The sequence below is a fragment of the Gopherus flavomarginatus genome, chromosome 9, assembly GCF_025201925.1.
Source record: "Gopherus flavomarginatus isolate rGopFla2 chromosome 9, rGopFla2.mat.asm, whole genome shotgun sequence".
Classification (NCBI taxonomy): domain Eukaryota; kingdom Metazoa; phylum Chordata; order Testudines; family Testudinidae; genus Gopherus; species Gopherus flavomarginatus.
This window is the reverse complement of record NC_066625.1, coordinates 75,322,001-75,343,549: the sequence shown is the minus strand read 5'-3', so window position 1 is coordinate 75,343,549 and position 21,549 is coordinate 75,322,001. Positions and strand designations below refer to the sequence as shown.

The following is a 21,549-nucleotide window of genomic DNA, read 5'->3' as shown; positions in this document are numbered from 1 at the left end:
CTGAGTGTTTACATACATATGGGTTCATTTAGTGGGAGCATAGTAGTCGTGAATCCTAAAGAAACTCACAAGGAAAATTCATTATCTGGCAACTTCCTATCTGGAATTAACACCCCCCTGATTGATTTACCTGCTGAGCACTGATACTGGAGGCACTTGAGATTTGCTACAAAGGTGCTTTGGAGATAAGCCACCCCCCATTAGTTGCTCTCCAGATGAGTACTCCCAAAGCCGTAGAAACACTTAACACAGTGGTTCCTACCCCTTTTTTTTGGTTCGGAGCATCTCATTTGTAATGAATTTGAATGTAAACATCCCTCTTCCCCAATATTCCTAAAGCTGTCACTGAATCTCATCTATTTTCTGTCCATTTTCTCTCTCTTCTTTCTGGTCTGTTTTTTAAGGTCTCCTTTTTCCTTTCTAAGTACTTTTGAGGTTTTGCTCTCCATTTTTTTAAACTTTGTTTTCTTTCCACCCCATCATTTCCCCAAATCTCCTCTCCCCTTCTTTGCCTTTCTATGAAGCCTGAATTCTTGGTCTTTTCCCCTTCTTCCTCTCTACAGTTCATTGCATGACCTGTATGTATACTGAGCTAAAATTACATAATGCTGGAAGAACATGAGCAAACTACAGTATTATTACTGCCTGAGAAGGTTAAGCACTTGGCACACCACATTCTGTAATACTGGTGTATGGTACCACCACTGAGAGAGAACAAAAGTAGTTTCCTAAGTGTACTACATCAGGTGTTCCCACACTCTTTCACAGTGTGGATCTCTCCGTTGTGACTGCATAGACCCTTCTTCCTTTCCATCATTAGTGATCACATAATATTCCTGTTGTGACTACAGCAAGAGTTCACACAGAAATAATATTAAGAATGTATTTTTAGCGGTCTTTCACTGCATCATGTGACCAGGCATTTCTCTGTGGATCACCAGCAAGCATTTCATTGACAAAGAGTGCTCTACAGACCATAGTTAGCAACCACTGCTCTATATTGTCACTGTAAGAAATAGATCTCAAGACACACTGAGGAGAGTTGATTTATGAAATCACAAAATAGCGACTCAATAGAAGATAAAGATAATACAAATTTGATTTTTAATTGATTTTTCAAAGTCTGATTCTCACTTTGAAAACAGATTTTAAAAAGTGACCAAAAAAGTTAAACTGCAGCTAAGCATTCTTTTAAAATATATAGTTGAAACGGATAGTGCAGATCTACTGACTGTTGTTACTCTTGAACCTGTTTTTAGCTCCTTTGATGGGTCTGTTGAGCCTTTTTACTATTCATTTTTGTTCTTCTTGAACAAAGAACTGAAACTGAAAGCTTGCTCTGCCTTCTGTACTTCAAGATCAACTATCCCTACGATGGGAACAGAGTGGCATGTCTCTGAACTGATTTCATGTCTTAGAACTTCCCCCACCGACATTTGTCCCCATGTAGAGGCATCACTTTCATCTCCCCATTTCTTTTTGAAGTGCCAAAGACAGACACCATTTCCCTTCCAAAGGAAAGGATCTTGAAAACATCCCCCACCAGTCCTGGCTTGCAATTAGCCAAACCTATTTCTTCTGCTTTCCAGTATCTAAATATATGTTGATTAATGCCTTATAACTACTGAAACGGTAGTATTGTCTAGAAAAATTTGCTGATCAACAACAGAATATTTTTCTGACCAATAAAAGATTACTTCTCATATGACAGGAATTATATCTGTTGCCATATTTTTGTCTTAATGGTAACATTTACCTGAAGCAAGTTACCATATAACCCACATAAAAACATCAGCGTATCAACTCCAGAGAAAACATTTTGTGAAAAAGTTATTTTGTTATCAAAATACTTCTTTTACTTTTCAGAACAATCTAAAACTATCCAAACAGGATAGAAATATTTATTTCTGAAGAGCAAAAAGGTACTTTTTCACCTTGATTTTGAAAAGAATTAATCAAATGCAAAATGTAACCTTCCCTCTCCACCCTTTTTTTTTTTTTTTTTTTGCCACATCTACAGGAAATAGATCACCAAAACAAATGGAATGAATAGATCTTTTACCTCCCAGTGGCTGAACACCAGCTGCGGACTGGCCAGGCCACTTGTTCTCTTTCTGATTTCATCAGCAAACCCAAAGCTTTCTGCTACTGGTAGCACTGCCTTAATAATAAACATGTCAGTCCCCTCTTTCATCTCCTCTTGTAACACTCGGCCTTCTCTTTTGGACAAGACAGCATATACACGACCTGCAAAGGCATAAGTCTTATTAGTTTGCTGATCCTTTCACATCCTTGGCTTTAAGGCAAATACATAATTATTAATTTAGGAAAGCTAAGCACTGAATATAGGGCATACGTTCTATGACTCAGTATCTTTCCTATAAGATTGTGGTTGGACTAATTAAAATCATACAAGGCATACGTTTGTCAGTTAGTAAAACATGCAAATCCACAGTATATACATGTTTAATAAATCACTACCACTGTGTGGTTGCTAAACTGTGTACATTTTATGACAATGCTATGTATATTTCTCAAAGGCATACTGTAGCAAAGAAAGAATTTGCATAAATATCCATTAAGCTTGAATATTTTAAATTGTATTACCTGAAAAGAATGGGGGAGTGTGCTGTTAGACATATTTTATTTGTAAATATCCCCATTGTCAGTCAACTTGCCTTTGATATTTGAAAGTTATTATCTGTCACTCCCCACTACTTATTACCTAGTCTCACACACTATAAACATTCCACACACAAAGATATAAATGTAAAGAGTAATTATTATAAAGTGAAATTAAATCCTCTAAGGCCAGTGAATTGGGCTTTCTGTGGGGAACTTTGCAGAGGATGTCAAGTATCAGAGGGGTAGCCGTGTTAGTCTGGATCTGTAAAAGCAGCAAAGAATCCTGTGGCACCTTATAGACTAACAGACGTTTTGGAGCATGAGCTTTCATGGGTGAGGAAGTGGGCATTCACCCACGAAAGCTCATGCTCCAAAACGTCTGTTAGTCTATAAGGTGCCACAGGATTCTTTGCTGCTTTTGCAGAGGATGTGAGGTGATGGACTCTAATCCACAGTGCAGCCCCTATGAATGGGAACAATAGCTACTGCATCTTTGCAGCCTCACTGCAGGATCTGCAGGCCAGTAGATTCAAATCAGTGTGGGTTCAACAGCTTTTGCCTATCACTTCCAATGACATTTTCTGCTCTTGTCAGGACACACCCCCTCCTAACCCACCCCTCATGTGGTCCTCTGCATGTGGGTGAATTTCACCTTTACTGTGTACTTTGTCTTCTTGTTACTTACGAAATTTGAAAAAAAGTGTTTTAGGTTCTAAACTGGGAAATCAGACACATAAGTCAGATCGTTTTCAAGACAAATGTACTAGATCTAGCTTGCATGTATGAGATTTGTTGATATAAGCTAAAGAACTGCAAGCCTAAGGAATCCTTGAGAGTGTGTAGGAAATTCTGAAACACCAAAAGGTTATATTTTATACAGCTCACAACTTTTGATTTATTGTACAAATGTACATTACTTTAAAAAACAAGCTTAGACATACATTGCACAAGAGCATTATGAAGATCACTGGAAATATTCATGGCAATATACAGAATTTATTAAAATTGTTAAGGTAAATAAATTCCCAACTACATTATAGGATATTAATATTATATTTTAAAATATTCATTTTATTCCTTATGTTTAATAGCAGAGCTGAACCCTTTCATACAGATTCACCAGATATTATCAGCACCATTTATTACAAAGAACCAGGCTGTCAAACCTACTGGAGAGACACACGTTGAGCTATATTCTGGGCTGAGTGTTATTGAAGTCTGTTTTCCCAAAACATACAAGCTAGCAGAGATTTTTTTTTTCATCTCAATAAAGGTTTTCAATTATATTTATTTCATCCAAGTAGTTTGGATTGTTGCTTCAGTCATTGCTACCAGAGAGAAGTTATATGAGGATCTGAGTCTAAAAAATATAACTGGTCTTTGGGATAAATTCTGGAATCCACCCACTCTCCACCCGCTTTTGGACAACACTGGATGGAGAACTGCGGTGGGTGTGGGAGTCAGGATCTTGGAAGCCACAGGGGTTTGTGTGTAAATGCTCTGAATGCTGCAGAGCCTAGTTCTTGAGAGGAGGATGGGGAATCTGAATCACTGGAAGAGGTCCTGAGGGTAGGCTAGACTAGTACATTGTTTTACCTAATAGTTTAAATACTGGCCACAGAGGGTCTGATCATAGCTCTATGCCCAACTGCAAGTGGGTTTCTAACCCATGCTAAATTAACTGCTTGACTGGTTGTGTATGTGCATGTGCTTGTATGTATGCTGGCAGCACTTTTTTTCACCTCTAAATACCTGAAAAGGAAATTTATTCTTAAGTCACGACAGTACCTCAAAAGTAGAGCAATATTTTGATGCTGCAATATACCAAAAAGCTTGAATAAGATGTAATTTACTTATGCATCTGCTCTTAATGAAGTTCAACTCTTTAAAAATAAAGATGCAAATGAAAGTTCTAAGGTATCTCTTCATAGCTATATGTACAGTAAATATGAAATTAACAAGAAACTGACTACTCAGGCTCTATGAAGTGAACAGAATTGCATCCTATATAGCTATATCTATATATGAGCTAGAGCTGTAAAGAACAGTACCAACATTTATGTTATCAGTAGAACAGTGCTATGGTAAATGGCATTTCATCAAAATTTCACTCATGTCAGCAAAATCCATGACAGGAAAAAGGAAAAGAAAAAGAAAAGAAAAGAAAGATCAACAAGCCTACATTATAAATTTCTTACCTGATCATTTTCTTACTGTTAGCAGCTTCTCTCCAAATTCATTACTAATGGGCTAGTGCCCCCTCATCCACCTGTGGAATTCAGAAGTGGTCCAGTGTTGTTACTGGAGGCTCCAAGACTAAGCTTTGGCCTTCAGCTCAGGCCACCAGAAGAGTTTTTCCACAGCTGTAGAAACACTTCAGCAGCCAATTAGCATTGAGACAACTTGAGATAACATATTAAATTAACCTCTCCCTTTAGATTAAAAATTCAATTTATATTCTGGTCATTGAATTTGAAGAGGAGCTGCTGACAAAGAAAATTATCAGGTAAGAAATTTCTCATTCTGTTGCATCTCTCCTCATTCATTACTAATGGGAAGTAGTGAGCAGTGAATCCCAGAAGTAAGGAGGGGAAGGATAAGCAGAGTTTAATTATTATAGTAGAAAAACAGACAGGAATGGAAGTTCACCCCATATAAAGCGAGTGCTTTATAAACTAAGAAGTTATTTGAGAACCAACCCAGTAGCATCTTCCTGCCAAAGGATGGTTCTGTAGAGGAATGGAAACATACTTTGCAAATCTTTCTCAGATGTGGCTCTCACACTTTCCCCCCACTCTCTCTCTGGACTTCTGTGACTAGTTTTCCAGATGCACAGCACATCAACTGCTGCAGGATTTTTACATCTTGCCTGCAGCAACCTTGAGGCCCTAAGGCATTGGCAGTTTGAATACAATGAGATGAACAGGGTACAACTGGCATATATAATCCATATGCTTGAGATGTATCTTTAGAGCTCTAGGAACGCCCATTTATGCCACAACTTTCCAAGGGTCAGAACACAGTGATGAGAGAAGTTTTTCCGGAATTGTGGCAGAGAAGCTTACTTTGAACTGAAAGGTTACTGGAGCTATATGGATAGCCTTTTCCTCATGACTAACGCAGGATAGTTCTTGCATAGCTATGGCAGCTAATGGCAAAATTTCCCTTTTGGAGATAATGGTGACTAGAAAGGACAGCCACAGGCTTATCTAATTCATCATTGTGATTAAACTTGGCAGCTGATACTCAAAAGGAGGATCCGATGTATTTGTCTACAAAATATTGCTAGGGCTGATATCCATGTTTTTAAGGTGCTCCTCTGTACGATCCAACGAGGCGGCCTAGAGAAATGCTAATGTAGCTGAGATCACCACAGAACTTTGGGATTAATATAATATCTGTATCACAATAGCATCCAGAGGTCAGGGACCCACTGTGCTTGACTCTGCACAAAGAAAGAGGCAATCATCTATGCCCCAAAGAACTTTTTGTTTCCCCTCACATCAGAAACATACATTTGCCCATATCAATGAATAAAATATTCTGGTTGAGTTCTGGATACCAAACTGTATGAGAGGCTAATGGAGAATCTGTACCGACCTACAGTTCTCCGATGCCCATGCTGTTCACTGTAGGTGTTCCCAGTTTGAATGAAGGAGGTCCTGCTTCAAGAGGTCTTTTTTCTGCAAGCGCAATGTGAGATTCTTGGTTACCTAGCAAGTCCCAAGTGCCTTCTGGATCAATGGAGGACTAGGAGGATGACTACAACTCTCTTTTCCTCTTTCCTGTATCCTTTATGTGAATTATCTTGAGAGGTAGCAGATTCTTCTCTATCCAGGACATTATTTCCATTGCCATGAAGAAGCTTTGGCCTCTGGTTATTCCCTGGTTTCGGAACGGATATAAAACACTCACACCTCAGTCATAAGCCAACCTCAACAGGAGGTAGAAGGAGGTTTCCTCTGTTAGTACCCACATTGTTTCTTACACCTTCTACTAATGCATCTGGTACTGATCACTGTCACTGACAGGATACTGGGCTCAATGGACCACTGATCAGATCCCATATAACCATGTCTGTGTTTTGTAAGAGACACTCAGAGAGGTGTAAAAATGAAACAACAGGATGTGTACTATGGGATTTTGGAAATGTGTGTTTCCAATGCTTCCATAGTGAGTACAGTATGCAAAGGTCTAGAACGAAAGTTGAGCTGGCTCTCAGCATGCTGTTTGTACCTAACTGCCTACAAAGGGGCATTCAGATGTGATCTGAAAATGACACCTAACTTCTCACTACATAAAGTGCATAGTTCTATGCCCAAAGAAGAAACTTCAGCAGGTACATTTTGAGAAAACCATGCAGTGGATGAAGCTGATACATGGCACCAGCAATCCTAGGCATTGAAGAGAATCGATGACTGATGACATCTCAGGAAATGAGGGATGCAATGAAGTTTTGGATCTTTGCAAATACTTACCATTATTGTAATTATGCTCAGAGCCATATCTGTTTTGACCTATGGATTAGCAATTCTCTGCATTAGGATCAAAAGCTCTTCTTGATTTTGAAGAACTGGCAGCTATGGATCCTTTCCAGCAGCTGTTCACTTATTGTCCATGCATGGATACAGGTGCATAAGATGCAGCCAGTGCCTTGCTCTGACTACACCAGCCACTTAATACTCTGGGTTCAGCTTGTGGATCGTGGGGTCTTGTACACAAATGCTCTTTTTGTCTGTGTGGTGCTGAGGATTTTCTTGGTTTGGAGGAAAATTTATCTAGGCATCCTTGGAAACTTCTGCTCCAGATTTTCCCCTCTGCCAGGGGAAGAGATCCTTCTTGGACGCACTGGGTGTCGGTAGCAACCAGTGAATTGCAAAGGTGGCTTTGACAGCAAGGATAGAGGCCTCTCTGCAGTCTCAGCTACTAGTCTCTCTAATGTTTCTCCAATAGCTCCTCCCCTGTAGTTTGCATGCACAAGATATCCATTAAGGATGAGCTATTCCTGGGTGTAACATGACTGCCTTATAGCCATCAGGTTAGAATCCACTGCTTGTCACAAATCACATCAAGGGTTTGACCAAGAAAGAACCTGAGACATCTCGCTCCAAGCAAAGTTCATACTCCTAGAAGATAAGCCACTTATTTGCCACAAAGTAGGCTTTCCTTATTAAATATATGAAAAACCTTTGGTCTGAATAGCTACAGCTGTGCAGTGTGTCATCACTTCTATGGTCTATAGGGTCTTTTGGAAGGAAGTCCCTTTCTGAAGGTGCAACTATGTCTTTCACTAGTGGAGCTACTGCTGTATCAGAATTTGGCTCCCAAAATTATATAAAAACAAAGAAATTTCATAAAATGGTTTAGTTTAACATTTAATCAATCAGGTGTCCTCATTTGGATCTTATGACTCCCTCAAAGCATCAATGAGAAAACATGTATCTAATCAGGCTTAACAGAGAAGATATTTGATTAATATTAATGAGTTCCTTGCAAGCCACTGACTGCCATCCTATTCTGGAAAAGTTATGTAGGGTTTTTTGTTTTGTTTTGAACGCATGTGTGGTACTTCTTTCCGCAGCTGTTCACAGGTGGGAGGATAGTACACTACTCATCATGACACTGGGATTACACAACAGAAGACGGGTGCTGGTACACATCTCTGGATTATGGCAGGCAGACTTTCAGAGTCACAGGGACATCTAGCACCTAAGTAAGTATGGTAGGAGCAACCTAGTACTACTCGGAGCTTTACTCAGTAAATCAGTGTCATTTTGAACGTCAGAAGGGATTTACCTGTCTGTATCTCATGAAGGTGCAGCTTTATGGGGACTGCAATCCTTGTGTGCCTCTGTTCTGGTCACAAATGGCCTGAAGGGCTCCTAAGGCTTTCATGTGAGGTCAGCATGTGGAGCAGTGGTGTGGAGGAGAGACCGTTTCCCACCTTTCAGCATCTCAAGTGCATTTCCGTGCCAGATCAAGAGTTTATGGCTGATGATGATAAGGCACAATTCCCATTCTGCCTCTACCTGAAATCTGAGCCCCTTTCCCTGGCAGAGTGAGGTTCTTTGGGCTGAAAACCAGACAGGCAAAATTTCCAGTAGGCTGCAGCCTGATGCAGGGCTACACAGGCATGCTGCAAGGTGGGGGAGAGACAGTGAGTGTGATACAGAAGAGAGAACTTGTAGGAGAAATTTCAAACATTCTCCCAGGGAGAAGGCAAAGGAGAAGGGTTTTAACCCCTAATTTTCATCCCACCTCTTCATTAACAATATTAATCGCTGCCTTGGGAAGGACAAATTTGCTTTTGCCTTTTTGAGACCTGGAGTTTTCAGGACTTACTCTTGATTATCATGAGAATCCCCTGGTTCACAGTGGGAGGAAGGACAGCTGTGTAGGAGTTCTGATTCTTTCTGCAAGTGGTGGGGATCCACATTAGTATCTGGGGTGGACAGCAGGAGGGGAGGAACCTATGGATTCTTTATGGGTTTCTTCCCCTTCCAGCTCAGGTCAGTTGTGGGATTTATCACCTGAGCTGGCGGGATAGTTTGCTCCTGGTCCTTAGACTCTTGCCCCAAAAGCTCAGAAAGCTCCTCAATGGGCTTTTCTGCAATGGACTAGCAGCTCCTCGGTGCAGGGTGGGGACCTGACATGCTCGTTTGACTCAGAGTCCTGTGGTCTGGCAGTGTGAGGATTGGCTGTCTGGGAACAATTCACTCTCTGTAATGCTTGTAAATGCTGTCTCACATAGGGAACATTGCTTAGATTTAAGGCAGGTGTTTCCAGGACAGCTCTGCCATGCCTGAGTAGGAGCAGAGGAGTCCAGTAAGGAGGTGCGGTAGCAGCAGATCCAGGTGGTTGAAATCACCATGCTGCTATTTACCCAATCCAGGGGAGGAGGAAGATTCTAAATTGCAATTGCATGAAAGTATATAAAAATAAAGATTTTACAACAAAATGGTCGAAAGAAACTGAACCACAAACTTGTTCCAGGTCAGAGGCAGCAAATCTGGTGGCATGAGCTAAAAGGCGGAGCTTAGGCCTGGGGTTTCCAGCAAAAACGCTGGACCTCCTCTGAATTCTCCACAGGTGGGGAACATTACCCCATTAGTAACGAATGAGAAGAGAAGCTGTGCAACAGAAAGATATCAATATCAACAAGGAGCGCCAGTTAAATAATAATTGAGCATATGATATTCAGAAAGTTCATGATGTATTTGAAGTTTTCCAGAAGAGAGAACTGTTTAAGAAAAAACAGGAGGAGGAGGAGTAGGTATAGAAGGAGTTTTGTAGTAAATGACGTAAAGGAATCAAACATTAAATATACAGTACAATCTACTAGAAAGGAGCAGGTGCTTGTGGGAAAGTCTGAAGGTGTTTGTGAGATCCATGTATCTAATTTAAAAAGAAGTCCCATTCAATTAGACATATGCAAGCTTGCAATGTATTTCTGCCCCTCCTCCATTTTTATAATGTCTTCACTGCCAAAAACAGTAGGCTTTTACAGCGAGATAGCTAACAGGTGTAAAATCCTAGTGAAAACATGGCACAATCCTAGTGAAAACATTACCACAGTGCACCTTGGTAAGGTCAAATGCAATACTCCCCATCCAGGTTTGAACTTGCCTAGCTACATCATGGTAAAAACTGGCGGCGCCCTGTCTCCACTAGGATTTTAGAGTGAAACAGCTAATGTATATTGTGACGATGCACTCTATATGATTTTATGAAAGTATGCTGATGAGTGTGAACATAATGTAACTAAAATATGCTTCATGCAAAAGGTCACTTGTAAGGTACCATTACAAAGCTTATAATCTACTGAGTGTGGTCATCCTATTTGTGTAAATGTATCACTCTTGTATCTGAAGCTAGAAATATGAAATATAACTCTAAAGGCCTATTGTATTTATGCAAAGTGTGGGCCATTAATGGTGGTTTGGAATCTTGATGGCTCCCATTAACCAGGACAATTGACTGTAAATGGCTCTGTTTTACTTGTAAGTCTTCCTGTATACAGGTGTGCTGGCAAGTGGGTAAGGAAGTCTTACAGTGACATGTCATCATGTCACCTGAACTGGATTCCATCTTTAACCTGGTGTTTTTCCACTGAGACGGAGGGGGGGAACCCAAAGTGGGACAAAGGATTACCACCTTATGCAAAAGATATATAAGTGGGTGGAACAGAACAAAAGAGGCTGCAATATGAGAAATTCCCTAGCTAACACCTGAGCTGGAACAAGGACTGTACCAGGGGAAAGGATTGTGCCTAGACTAGGAAGGCATCCAGTCTGTGATTGAAGACTACTGAAACATCTCTGAGGGTGAGATTTTATCTTTATTCAGTTTTCTTACTGTATTAGGTTTAGAGTTGCGTATTTCATTTTATTTTGCTTGGTAATTCACTTTATTCTGTTTGCTGTTACTTTGAACCACTTAAATACTACTTTCTGTATTTAATAAAATCAATTTTTACTTAATAATTAACCCAGACTATGTATTAATACTGGGGGGGGGGGGAAGGAGGGGAGACAGCTGTGCATCTCTCTCTGTCAGTGTTATAGAGGGCAAACAATTTATGAGTTCACCCTGTATAAGCTTTATATAGGGTAAAACAGATTTATTTGGGGTTTGGACCCCATTGGGAGTTGGGTATCCGAGTGTTAAAGATGGGAACACTTCTTAAGTTGCTTTCAGTTAAGTCTGCAGCTTTGGGGCACATGGTTCAAACCCTGGGTCTGTGTTGGAGCAGACTAGCATGTCTGGCTCAACAAGACAGGGTGCTGGAGTCCCAAGGGAAAGCACAGGCAGAAGTAGTCTTGGCACATCAGTTGGCAGTTCCCAAGGCAGTTTCTGTGACCCAACCCGTCACATATATTAGTTATCTCATTGTAAAAACCTCACCTTTTTTGGCAGTGAAAACATAGCCTTAAGAAGCAGTAAATTACACTGAATTTATAGCTTCAGAATTGGTGTATTTACTTGAAAACTTATGTAGTTAGGGAACCAGGAAGTTTTAAAAGGTACTATATATTGCTAAAGCAGTAATGGGCAATACTTCTAAAACATGCTTTTGCTGGATGTTGAAAAAGTCTGACATTATTTCCAGGGCTACACTGAAAAATATAAAATTGCTCTTACATAACATGTCAGGAGTAGTTTCATCTCATTTAAAACTCACCCACTCTTTTCTCCAACTTTCCCATCTTTCTTAATAGCATTATTAGCCATTTCAGTCAATTTCCATAATCTAGCAGACTCAGCTCAAGCAGACAAAATGAACACCGAGGAGATATGCAAGCAGGAGACTGTCAGGGTGGACGTGGGGGATGCCATGGGGTGAAGGACAGGAGGATCTGAATCAGCAACTGTCACAGATGCCCCAGTCTCACCCACATGCTGCATTCTGCTGCACAGGGAGCTTGCACAGAGCAGGGTGCACCGCTGGGCAAGTGGGTGCACCTTAGCATCCAGCAGGACTATACCAGTTCTGCTGTACATGGGCAGTCTGCAGTAGGAGGAAGATGGGTGGTTGAAATTAGCCATTTATGTTCATAAATATCTCTTGCTTTGATCTGAGGTCTTATATGCACAGAACAGATTAAGTTATAAAAGCTACTTTAGTAGATATGAAAGTCATATTTCATGATATACTTTTATGGAGAGAAACACATTTAGGTTAAGTTTGTTGTGTGCCTCCCTCCTCAGCCTGTGTATGAGACCTATTCCAGGCTTTTGGATCTCAGAGTGTTTCTCGCATCAAACGGAAGTATGAAAGGTATACAAAGCACTACCTAAATCCAAAGCATCTCTCTTCAGTAACTACCACCACACGCATTCAATCTCATGTTTTGCTCATGAAATGAGTTTCTTGTTTTGTATAACTGCTACCAACCTATATCTATTTACAACCTTAGCTCTATTTTAAAGTATTTGTGTGTGGGATACACTATGGCTTTAGTTGTGAGTAGTAGATTGTACTAAGTCAAAGTAAATACATTTGTGGCTTTGGGGAAATGGAAAATTAGTTTAAATATAACCTCAATGTACTGGGCCAAATTCATTGCATCAGTAAGTGGCTGCAATTCCCATGGAAATCTCTGGGTCAAAATCAGAAGCAACAAATGGTGATGAAAGTAGGTCATAAAATGGGTTTAAGTAGGTGTAAGTAATAAAGTAATGTAAATTACACAGGTTTGGCATTCAATAGATTTGCCAAATGAGTAATTTACATGTTAGTGGGAGAAAAGTGAAGGTTAAAAAAAAAAAGGCAGAAAAAGCTATTAACTGGATGTGAAGAAGAGCTCAGGATTCCCTTTTTATCTTACTTTTCCTGCTATCCTACCTGAATACACCACTGAATATTTTAACTTCTTAAATCAATGGGAACCTGGGACCTACAACCAAGACTTGGCTACAGCAAGGAGAGATTTTCTTTCAATCTTTTGAAGCATGATTTCGGCTTTATATTTAATGCTCAATGCCTCCTGGATCCCACAAAAGCATACACGTTTAAATTGTGGAACAGTATTTTAATATTTGTGTGCCTATTAAAGCTGCAATTTACTTCTTGTCAGACAATGAATGCTTTCATCTGGTGTCTCCAGAAGCATATTATATTCCTATTTCCATATGATGCAAATGCATAAAGATTTTTTGTTATTTTTCAGTATGATATCTCTACTAGAGAACCAGAGATTCACGATAGTCATCAACTGGACAATTATGAAATACTTCTGGGAAAACATTTAATTAAGTTAAGCTCTCTGACATAGTCTAATGCATAAAAATACGTGATTTAACATTTAGCAATGGAATTATTTAGATATTGTTTCTTACCTAGAACTTCTGCAGTGGCCATAATTTCACACGTGTACATGGCTGCCATAAGTCTCTGTGGTTTCACTTGTAATGCATAACGACAAGCTTCCTTCATGGTGGCAATTAGTTGTCCAGAGAAAGGGCCATAACAATCTGCAAGCAAAGTTTCCCCCTTGCGTTTACTTGATTTCTCAGACGAATTTGGACTACCTTGATTGCCATCTTGAAGTTTTTTATTTTCGCTGGATGATTCAGTGGGATAACTACTTGGCAGAGAGGTGACTTTGTCTTCATTTTTTGTCGGTTCTGTAGCATCCAATTCCTCAGAATCCTGCCTATTAGCTGACATTTGCTCTTCTGCTTTACTCATGTCCCATTTTTCCACTATAAAACAGACACCCATGAGAGGTTCTTCACACATGGGACCTGAAAGCGTAGCCAACTGAAACCCACTTACTATGCTGTTGTCAAAATCTCGATATTTACTCACTTCTTTAGGAGTCTTATCAAGGCACTGCCAAACAGTTTTTTTGTAGCCTTCAAATTTACTTAACAAAATATTAGGCCCACATTTTCGTGGGCCAAATGACCAGATCTGATCAACAGCATTTCTCCACTTTCTTCCTTGCAGATTTTTCTCTAATTTTTGTTTAAATTCCTGGATCCTGTCAAGGATCTTTTGATTAATTTCATGCATTTTTTTGTCCTCATTCAAAGATGAGTTGAATTGCTCCATAGTACGAATTAAGTCACTGTTTTCTTCAAGGAGCTGAGTTACCTCTTCTGGAAGTGGCATGGCTCTTACACTGAGAGTGGCATATTTATTTGGTGTAGACATTGTTATGAGGCCATCAGAATCAACTTGAACTCCTTCAGGGATTTTATTCTGGTCCTCTTTAGCCTGGTGTATGACTGCAACTTTCTGCTGTTTTCCTATTTCCTCATTCACCATGTCAACTTTTGGGGGTCTTGTTATTGTCTCCCTGAATGGGATAATTGGTTCTGATACACTAATTTGTATCTTTGCAAACCTACAAAAAATTATAAAAATATTAGTTTATAAACTTCTTAAAATAATGCTCTATATTGTGAAGTGAATATCCATAAATAAACCCAATTACCAAAAAAAAAAAAAAAAAAGGCCAGATTGCAGCATTTTAGCTTCTGGCTACGGTAGAATTGGTGCAAAAGCACACCCTCAATGGGAGTGTCCGAAGGCACTGCACTTCAAAAAGAAAGCATGGCCACTGTGACATCTTTTGAAAAAGTGAAGTATTGGGCAAACTTAATTAGCTCTTGTGGAGAGGCACGAGGTCCTGTCCCTACGCCATTTTGGGAGGTGATTACCACTGTTGGTATTAGCCTTGTTCTCTGCACGCAAGGACTATGATTAGGAAATGGAAGGCTTCTTAGCCACCCCTCCCTCTTGCAGACCCATAGATCAGATCACAATCTAGTCCAAACCACACTGCATAAAGCACTGCTCTGACGCTAGAAGTTAGTAACAATCTCTTCTATGCTTATTTGCTTGGTTATCCAAAAATCCCTTAACTAATACATCTCAAGTGAAAAACATTACATTATACAGTAGCTCTAAATGGAAAACATCTGAAAGCAAATAATTGGTTTCAAGAGGCCTTCTTGTATAAGCAAGATGACTGTACCACACAGGTTAGTCAGACACAATAACATAAAATGTAACTAGGGGAAAAAATTAAAATAAATTTGACACACTACAGAAAAATACTAAACTGTTACACAGCAGCAGAACTGCCAATAACCCATTACTACAGCTCATAAAATAAGAGTCCAGAATGTTAAAAAAGGGAAAGGTTATTAAAGAGGGTTCTAAGAATCAAAATACAATAAAAATACCACCAAGCTGTTGGTGAACCCCTTTATTAGACTAAGTGAAAAAGGCAAGTTTTTTTTATCATTGCCTTCATCAGGCCATAGAAAAACAGAGCAGCAAGGGTAGGGATATAGTGGGTTAGGGTGTTGATTAATTATTCATTTGTTAATTAATCATAATTAAAATATACTTAAAGTATTGATTGACCTTTCCAAATAGATATCAAAGAAAGGAAAAATCATCTGAACCCATCAGCTCAGCTTCCACCTGCCATTATGCTGTTTCTATTCTTCTCTGCTACTCAGCATCACAGAAATCTTTATACAAACAATTATTTTAGGATAACAGTTTGAATACATGCTCTGAAAAGGACTTTTTATAAACTGATGAGAGGTGCTGTATACAGCTCAAAAAAGCTATTTTGTAAACAAAAGGCAAACAGAACAGAGCAAGGGCAAAGCAGAACACAACTAGTTTGAGTTAAAGAAATTTCAGCAACATCACAATATGCCATAAAACACTTATAAGCACGATTATTGAAGTGTCAATATATTGTTCATCACCAAAATACTAATGAATGGACATTTCTTTTCAGATTTAGCTTCCATTAAATCATTTCCTTGAAGTGAGTATTCTGCAGGAAGACCTTCACCTCTTTTAGTCTTGGGTGCTTGTAGCAGCTTTTGAAGGCACAAACAAAAAATGCTTATAATGTCAGAAGCATCATGGGACTCAAACTGCCACTTGTAAATTTATCAGACAAGAAATTATACTTAAATCAACAAAATTTCATAAAACTACTATGAAATATTATATACATAATATTCAACAAGATAATGAAAAAATAAATGTATTAGATGATATGCAAGATTTAAAGACCCAATGATTTGCCCTGGCATAAATGCACTTTGGTAGCACTAGTACTAATGCTTTCAGGACCAGTAGAAACTTTTCTAATCCTTGATTCTAGTTCAATGATCAGAAAAAAAAAACATGTTTCAGCATCAAAGTTCCAGACAGACCAACCCTCTGCATCCAGTCAGTAACCCCACTACTGACCGGTACCCAATCGTCACAATGCAAGTAAATTAAGGTAGGACTCTGCACTAAATAAGGTATACCCAAAAAGAAGGGTCACAGTTAAATGATCAATTTTGACCACTTTGAGTAACAGTTGACTCCTCCATTTTACTGTGTGTGGATTATATAAATTTGAGGGCTCTGATACAGCTTACTCCAAATAAACATAGCCAAGCCTTGAGGACAGAGAGATTTATCCTTAATGCATATTGGCTCTGTTGCCCTGTGACTGGCAATGGTGTGTGTTTACATTTTTTTTTATTAGGTCTTGTACTGAACCTTCACATAGGGTGTAATTCCTTGCATTGAAAGTTGTTTTGAAACAGATTCTTTCAGAAACAACTGGCATCTGCCAAAAGTCAGAAATCCACAGGGTGAGGATCTCTCGGGAAAAAAATAAAAAAAAAAGTCTGACCAGGATTGTGTTTGAGTTTGCTCTGCATCCAAGCATGAATAGAAAGTGCCAGAATGGTTGCTTCAGTGGAACCTGAAATGAAGCATAGAATCACTGAGGCAACCAGCACAAAATTCAATATTTTTACCTTTGGTTTAAGGACTTCCATTATAATGCTTTCTTACTACAAGGTGATAATGCCTTAATTTAAGTCAGATGAAAAGATTCTAAGCTTACAAAACACTGGATGTGGTGGTATGAGGCAAATGCTATCACAGGAAAGAGCACACTTTTTATATTCCCCTAATAAGGCTCCAGAGCACAGAGCTGAACATCACTCTCAAACACCCAGGAGGTTTATATAGGTTCATTAAAAGGGTAGCAAGAGGACGAGCCAAGATTTCCTGATTTGGGTTTAATGAAAAACAAGTTGCAAGTCAAAAAACACATGCAATTTTAAATGGTACTTCCATGGACTCCTTAATCTTCTATGTTACTTTAGTTGTCAAAGAAGTTTCCAAAAGAGTTTTCACACAAAAGAAACAATCAGTGGCAAACAACTATGTCAATGAAGAGTTAAGGTTGCTCTGCCTTTGCAGAATGTTGTTAAGCAAAACTCAAATTCTTGAAAACTTGGAAATGCAGTTAAGGTTCCTCATGCAATCTTACCTCTGTCCCCTTTCAGCAATACCCCATGCCCCTTTAATATATATCATACCTTTACTCTGCCAACTCAACAGCTATACAAGCTCTTCACTTTCTTTTATGGTTCACTCTTACCCACAGGGCTCCATTGAAAACTATTAAAAATGGTGGTGTGGGGGCTGGGGTGCTCTGGCAATGCCAGGGGTACAGGAAGGTTGAGGTACACTGGCAGAACTGGAGGTGCAGGGAGGGTTGGGATGCACTGCAGAGCTGTGGTGTGAAGCATAGTGGGGGAGGGGGTGCACTGACAGAGCTGTGGGGTTCCAGACAGGTTAGGGAGCAGGGTAGTGCATGCAGGGTGGTTGGGGTGCCCTGGCAGAGCTTTGGAGTGTATGGGTTGGAACTCACTGGCAAAGCTAGTGGTGCAGGTACGTTGGGGTGAACTGGCAGAGCTAGGTGTGCAGGTTGGTTAGGCTGCATGGATGCTGGAATGCACTGGCAGACCTAGAGGGTACAGAGAGTTGGTAGGCAAGATGGTTGAGGTACAACTGGCAGAGCTGTGCAATGCAAAGTGGTTGGGGTGCCCTGGCAGAGCTGTGCAATGAAGGATGCTTGGGGTGTACTAGCGGTGCAGAGGCTTGGGGTGCACTGGCAGAGCTGGGGTGCAGGGTGGTTGAGGTGCTAGCAGAGCATGGGGTGCCATGCCTCCCTCACCTCAGTCTCTAATCCCCTCAGCTCCCCTAACATCCCATTTTCTTCCTCCTCTCATTGTAACCCCAAATCCCTCTCCCTCTAGTATCCCTTCCTCTACCATCTAATGCCCCTCCTCTCCCAGAAAGCATTCACATGTCTAATTATTTCTCCCCCAAGTCTTTGATTACATTCCCCTGAAATGAAATTGCCACCCATGACTCTCAAATTGTAGCAACTTCCTGCCACTCAGTTCAAACTTCCTTCTCTCCTAGGTCAGGGCTTGTGATTAACTTCTCCTTAGTTATGTTAATTGAAGGATGATTTCAGAGTCATCTAGAGGCCTGAGATTCATCTGGTCATTAGTACCTATGAGGTTAACAGTACAAGGTAGCAAAGTGAAACTGATTTTGGGAGGGAGCCCTACAACTCATGAACAACTCAGTCAAATAACCCCAAATTTGGATCACTAATGCTACCACAACAGGAACACCAAATTTCAAAGCAATCAGAGTAACCATTTGGATTTTAGAGCACTTACAATAGATAAGCTTTAAATCACATAAAATGACAGGAATCGCAACACTCTGGCAAGCACTCTCAGTTTGGGTCCCTGTTGCGTGGTAGGAAGAATCAAGGAGAACAGAGAGACACATCTGTTTGCATCTGAGACAAATGCTTTATACATGGTAACTCTAAAGAGACACAGATGGGTCAATACTACCTCCAGAAGTAGTGAAACATACAACATTAAGGCTATGGCTACACAACAGCTTAAGTCGACATAAATTATGTCTCTCAGGGTGTGAATTAGCCACCTCCCTAAGCAACAGACTTACACCGACTTAAACACCTGTGTGGACAGCACTATGCTGACAAGAGAGCTTCTCCCACTGACATAACTATTGCCGCTCGCGACGGGCTGGCATAATTAAACTGATGGGAGAGCTCTCTCCCATTGGCTTAGAGCAGCTACACTAGAGAGCTTACAGTGGCACAGCTGACTGCTCTAAGCTCTCTAGTGTGGCCACAGCCTAAGTCTTTAAGTGCTTTCTAGCTCTTGCACCTCTCTGGGGCAGAGATGGAGGCCTCTCTCCTAATGTGAATTAGATTTAGGGATAAAAGCCAGTCTTTCTAATTCCTGGCACTGCGTTTTCATCACTGTGCCGTTCCAGAAACTTTCATCAACAACTAGGTTAAAATAAAAGAGGAGAGACAATATAAAGCACAGGACCAAAAGCCAGAAACTCGAGATTTTATTTCCATCTTTCTCATAGACCTCCTGCGTCACACTGGGTAATACCCAATCTATGCCTCAGCTTCCCATTTGTAAAATGGGGATAATTACATCTTAAGGATGATGTGAGGCTTAACTTTTTACAGTTTGTAAAGTGCTTTAAGATACTTGAGAAGTGCTACAGAAATGAAACCACGGTGAGAAAAAAATGTTAAACATTAACTGCAATAGTGAGTCTCCTGGAAAGATCTGATATGTTAATCTCTAAAGTCAGCTAAATAGGAAAGAAAATAAAAGCAATTACTAAAACTTTGAAACATGGATTCTTAAAATTAGGCTCCTGAATACATATTTAAGCACTTGAACAAAAGTGGCTTGATTTTCAAAGATGTAGAGCTCTCACTGGCTTCCATGAAAGTTCAGCATCTTTGAAAATTAGTGCCCTTTTTTATCTGGCTCTCTAAATACATAATTAGAAAACTAAATTTTGTTTTCCAGATTTGAAAAGTTCAACTAACAATGTTACATCATAACCTCCATGATGGAGATTCTGTTCTGTGAGACTCAGTCACTCAGAAATTCCTTTTAATCTCCAGACTTTTAAATCTCTTTTCTGCACATTCCACAGATATCGGCCAATTTCCTTTCAGATCCATTCTTACTGCAATCAATATATAGGACAAGGTTTCAAAAGTGACTAGGTGACTTAGGAGCCTAAATCCTATTTTCAAAAACTGCACAGATACTTAGGAGGCTAAGTCTCATTGAAAGGCAATGGGACTTATCCGAAATTCTCCTGGTTGTACAACAGCAATTTTCTTAAAATAAATTGTTCCCAGAGTTCAACTAACATTGATAAAAAAGATATACGGAATATCTTAGAAAAGGAAAGTATTATAAAACTGTAGCAGAAAAGTCAAGATCATTTCTGCTCCTTTCTGCATATCGGGGTGATGTGGGAGGGGAAAATACTATAACACATTCGAAAATATTGTACATTTAAAATCACTGATCCTCACATCAACCTTTTGAGGTTGGCAAACATCTCTTTTTTACAAATTAAATACTGTTTGTCAGATAGGAAATCAACTTTGGAAATATTAACTTGATCCTACCAACACATGTGAATAAGAAAGTAAAATACTTGTGTGTAAGTGACTACAAGACTGAGCCCTTATATCTGTAAGGCTCTGAAATAGTAGAAAGAATAAAAAGAGCAGAAAGAGTTGAAAAAGCTATAAAGATGTTTTCATGCTAAAGCTTTCATCCTAAAGTTTATCTACCATACATATTAATTTGGATTATGTAATAAGAAAGAGAAATTAACACAAAATCCAAAATAAATAGGGATTATTTTTTCTTAGTGTTATCTTCTACATATTGTTTTTTAATTCGAACCTTAGTCATGAATAACAGTGAGAATGAAAGTTACTGCTATGGTTAAGATTACATGACTGTTTCTATTCTGACTTTTTTTCAGTCAGTCATTCACAAAACTTTTATCTTTCACAGAATCATAGAAGATTAGGGTTGGAAGAGACCCTAGCAGGTCATGTAGTCCAACCCTCTGCTCAAATCAGGATCAACCCCAACTAAATCATCCCAGCCAGGGCTTTGTCAAGACAGGCCTTAAAAACATCTAAGGATGGCAATTCCACCACCTCTTTAGGTAACCCATTCCAGTGCTTCACTCCCCTCCTAGTGAAAAAGTTTTTCCAACTTAGACCTCCCCCACTGCTACTTGAGACCATTACTCCTTGTTCTGTTGTCTGCCACCACTGAGAACAGCCAAGCTCCATCCTCTTTGGAACCCCTCCCCCCTTCAGGTAGTTGAAGGCTGCTATCAAATCCCCCCTCACTGTTCTCTTCTGCAGACTAAATAAGCCCAGTTCCCTCAGCCTCTCCTCATAAATCATGTGCTCCAGCCCCCTAAACATTTTCATTGCCCTCTCCAATTTGTCCACATCCTTTCTGTAGTGGGACCCCTCAAACCTGGATGCAATACTCCAGATGTGGCCTCACCTGTGCCAAATAGAAGGGAATAATCACTTCTCTCAATCTGCTGGCAATGCTCCTACTAATGTGACCAATATGCCGTTAGCCTTCTTGGCAACAAGGGCACACTGCTGACTCATATCCAGCTTCTTGACCACTGTAATCTCCAAGCTCCTTTTCTGCAAAACTGTCACTTAGCCAGTCGGTCCC

General features: G+C 39.8%; 1 protein-coding gene across 2 annotated transcripts in view; it reads right to left on the bottom strand.

Moving 5' to 3' along the window:
• EFL1 (elongation factor like GTPase 1) overlaps positions 1-21,549 on the bottom strand; it is a 157,620-nt gene that overhangs the window by 13,405 nt on the left and 122,666 nt on the right. For both annotated transcript variants that reach the window (XM_050967801.1, XM_050967802.1), the window contains 2 exons: positions 13,465-14,477; positions 2,063-2,247 (listed from right to left, as the gene is read on the bottom strand). In XM_050967801.1, coding sequence (XP_050823758.1) covers positions 2,063-2,247; positions 13,465-14,477 — 1,198 coding nt within the window. The remainder of the gene's footprint in view (positions 1-2,062; positions 2,248-13,464; positions 14,478-21,549) is intronic.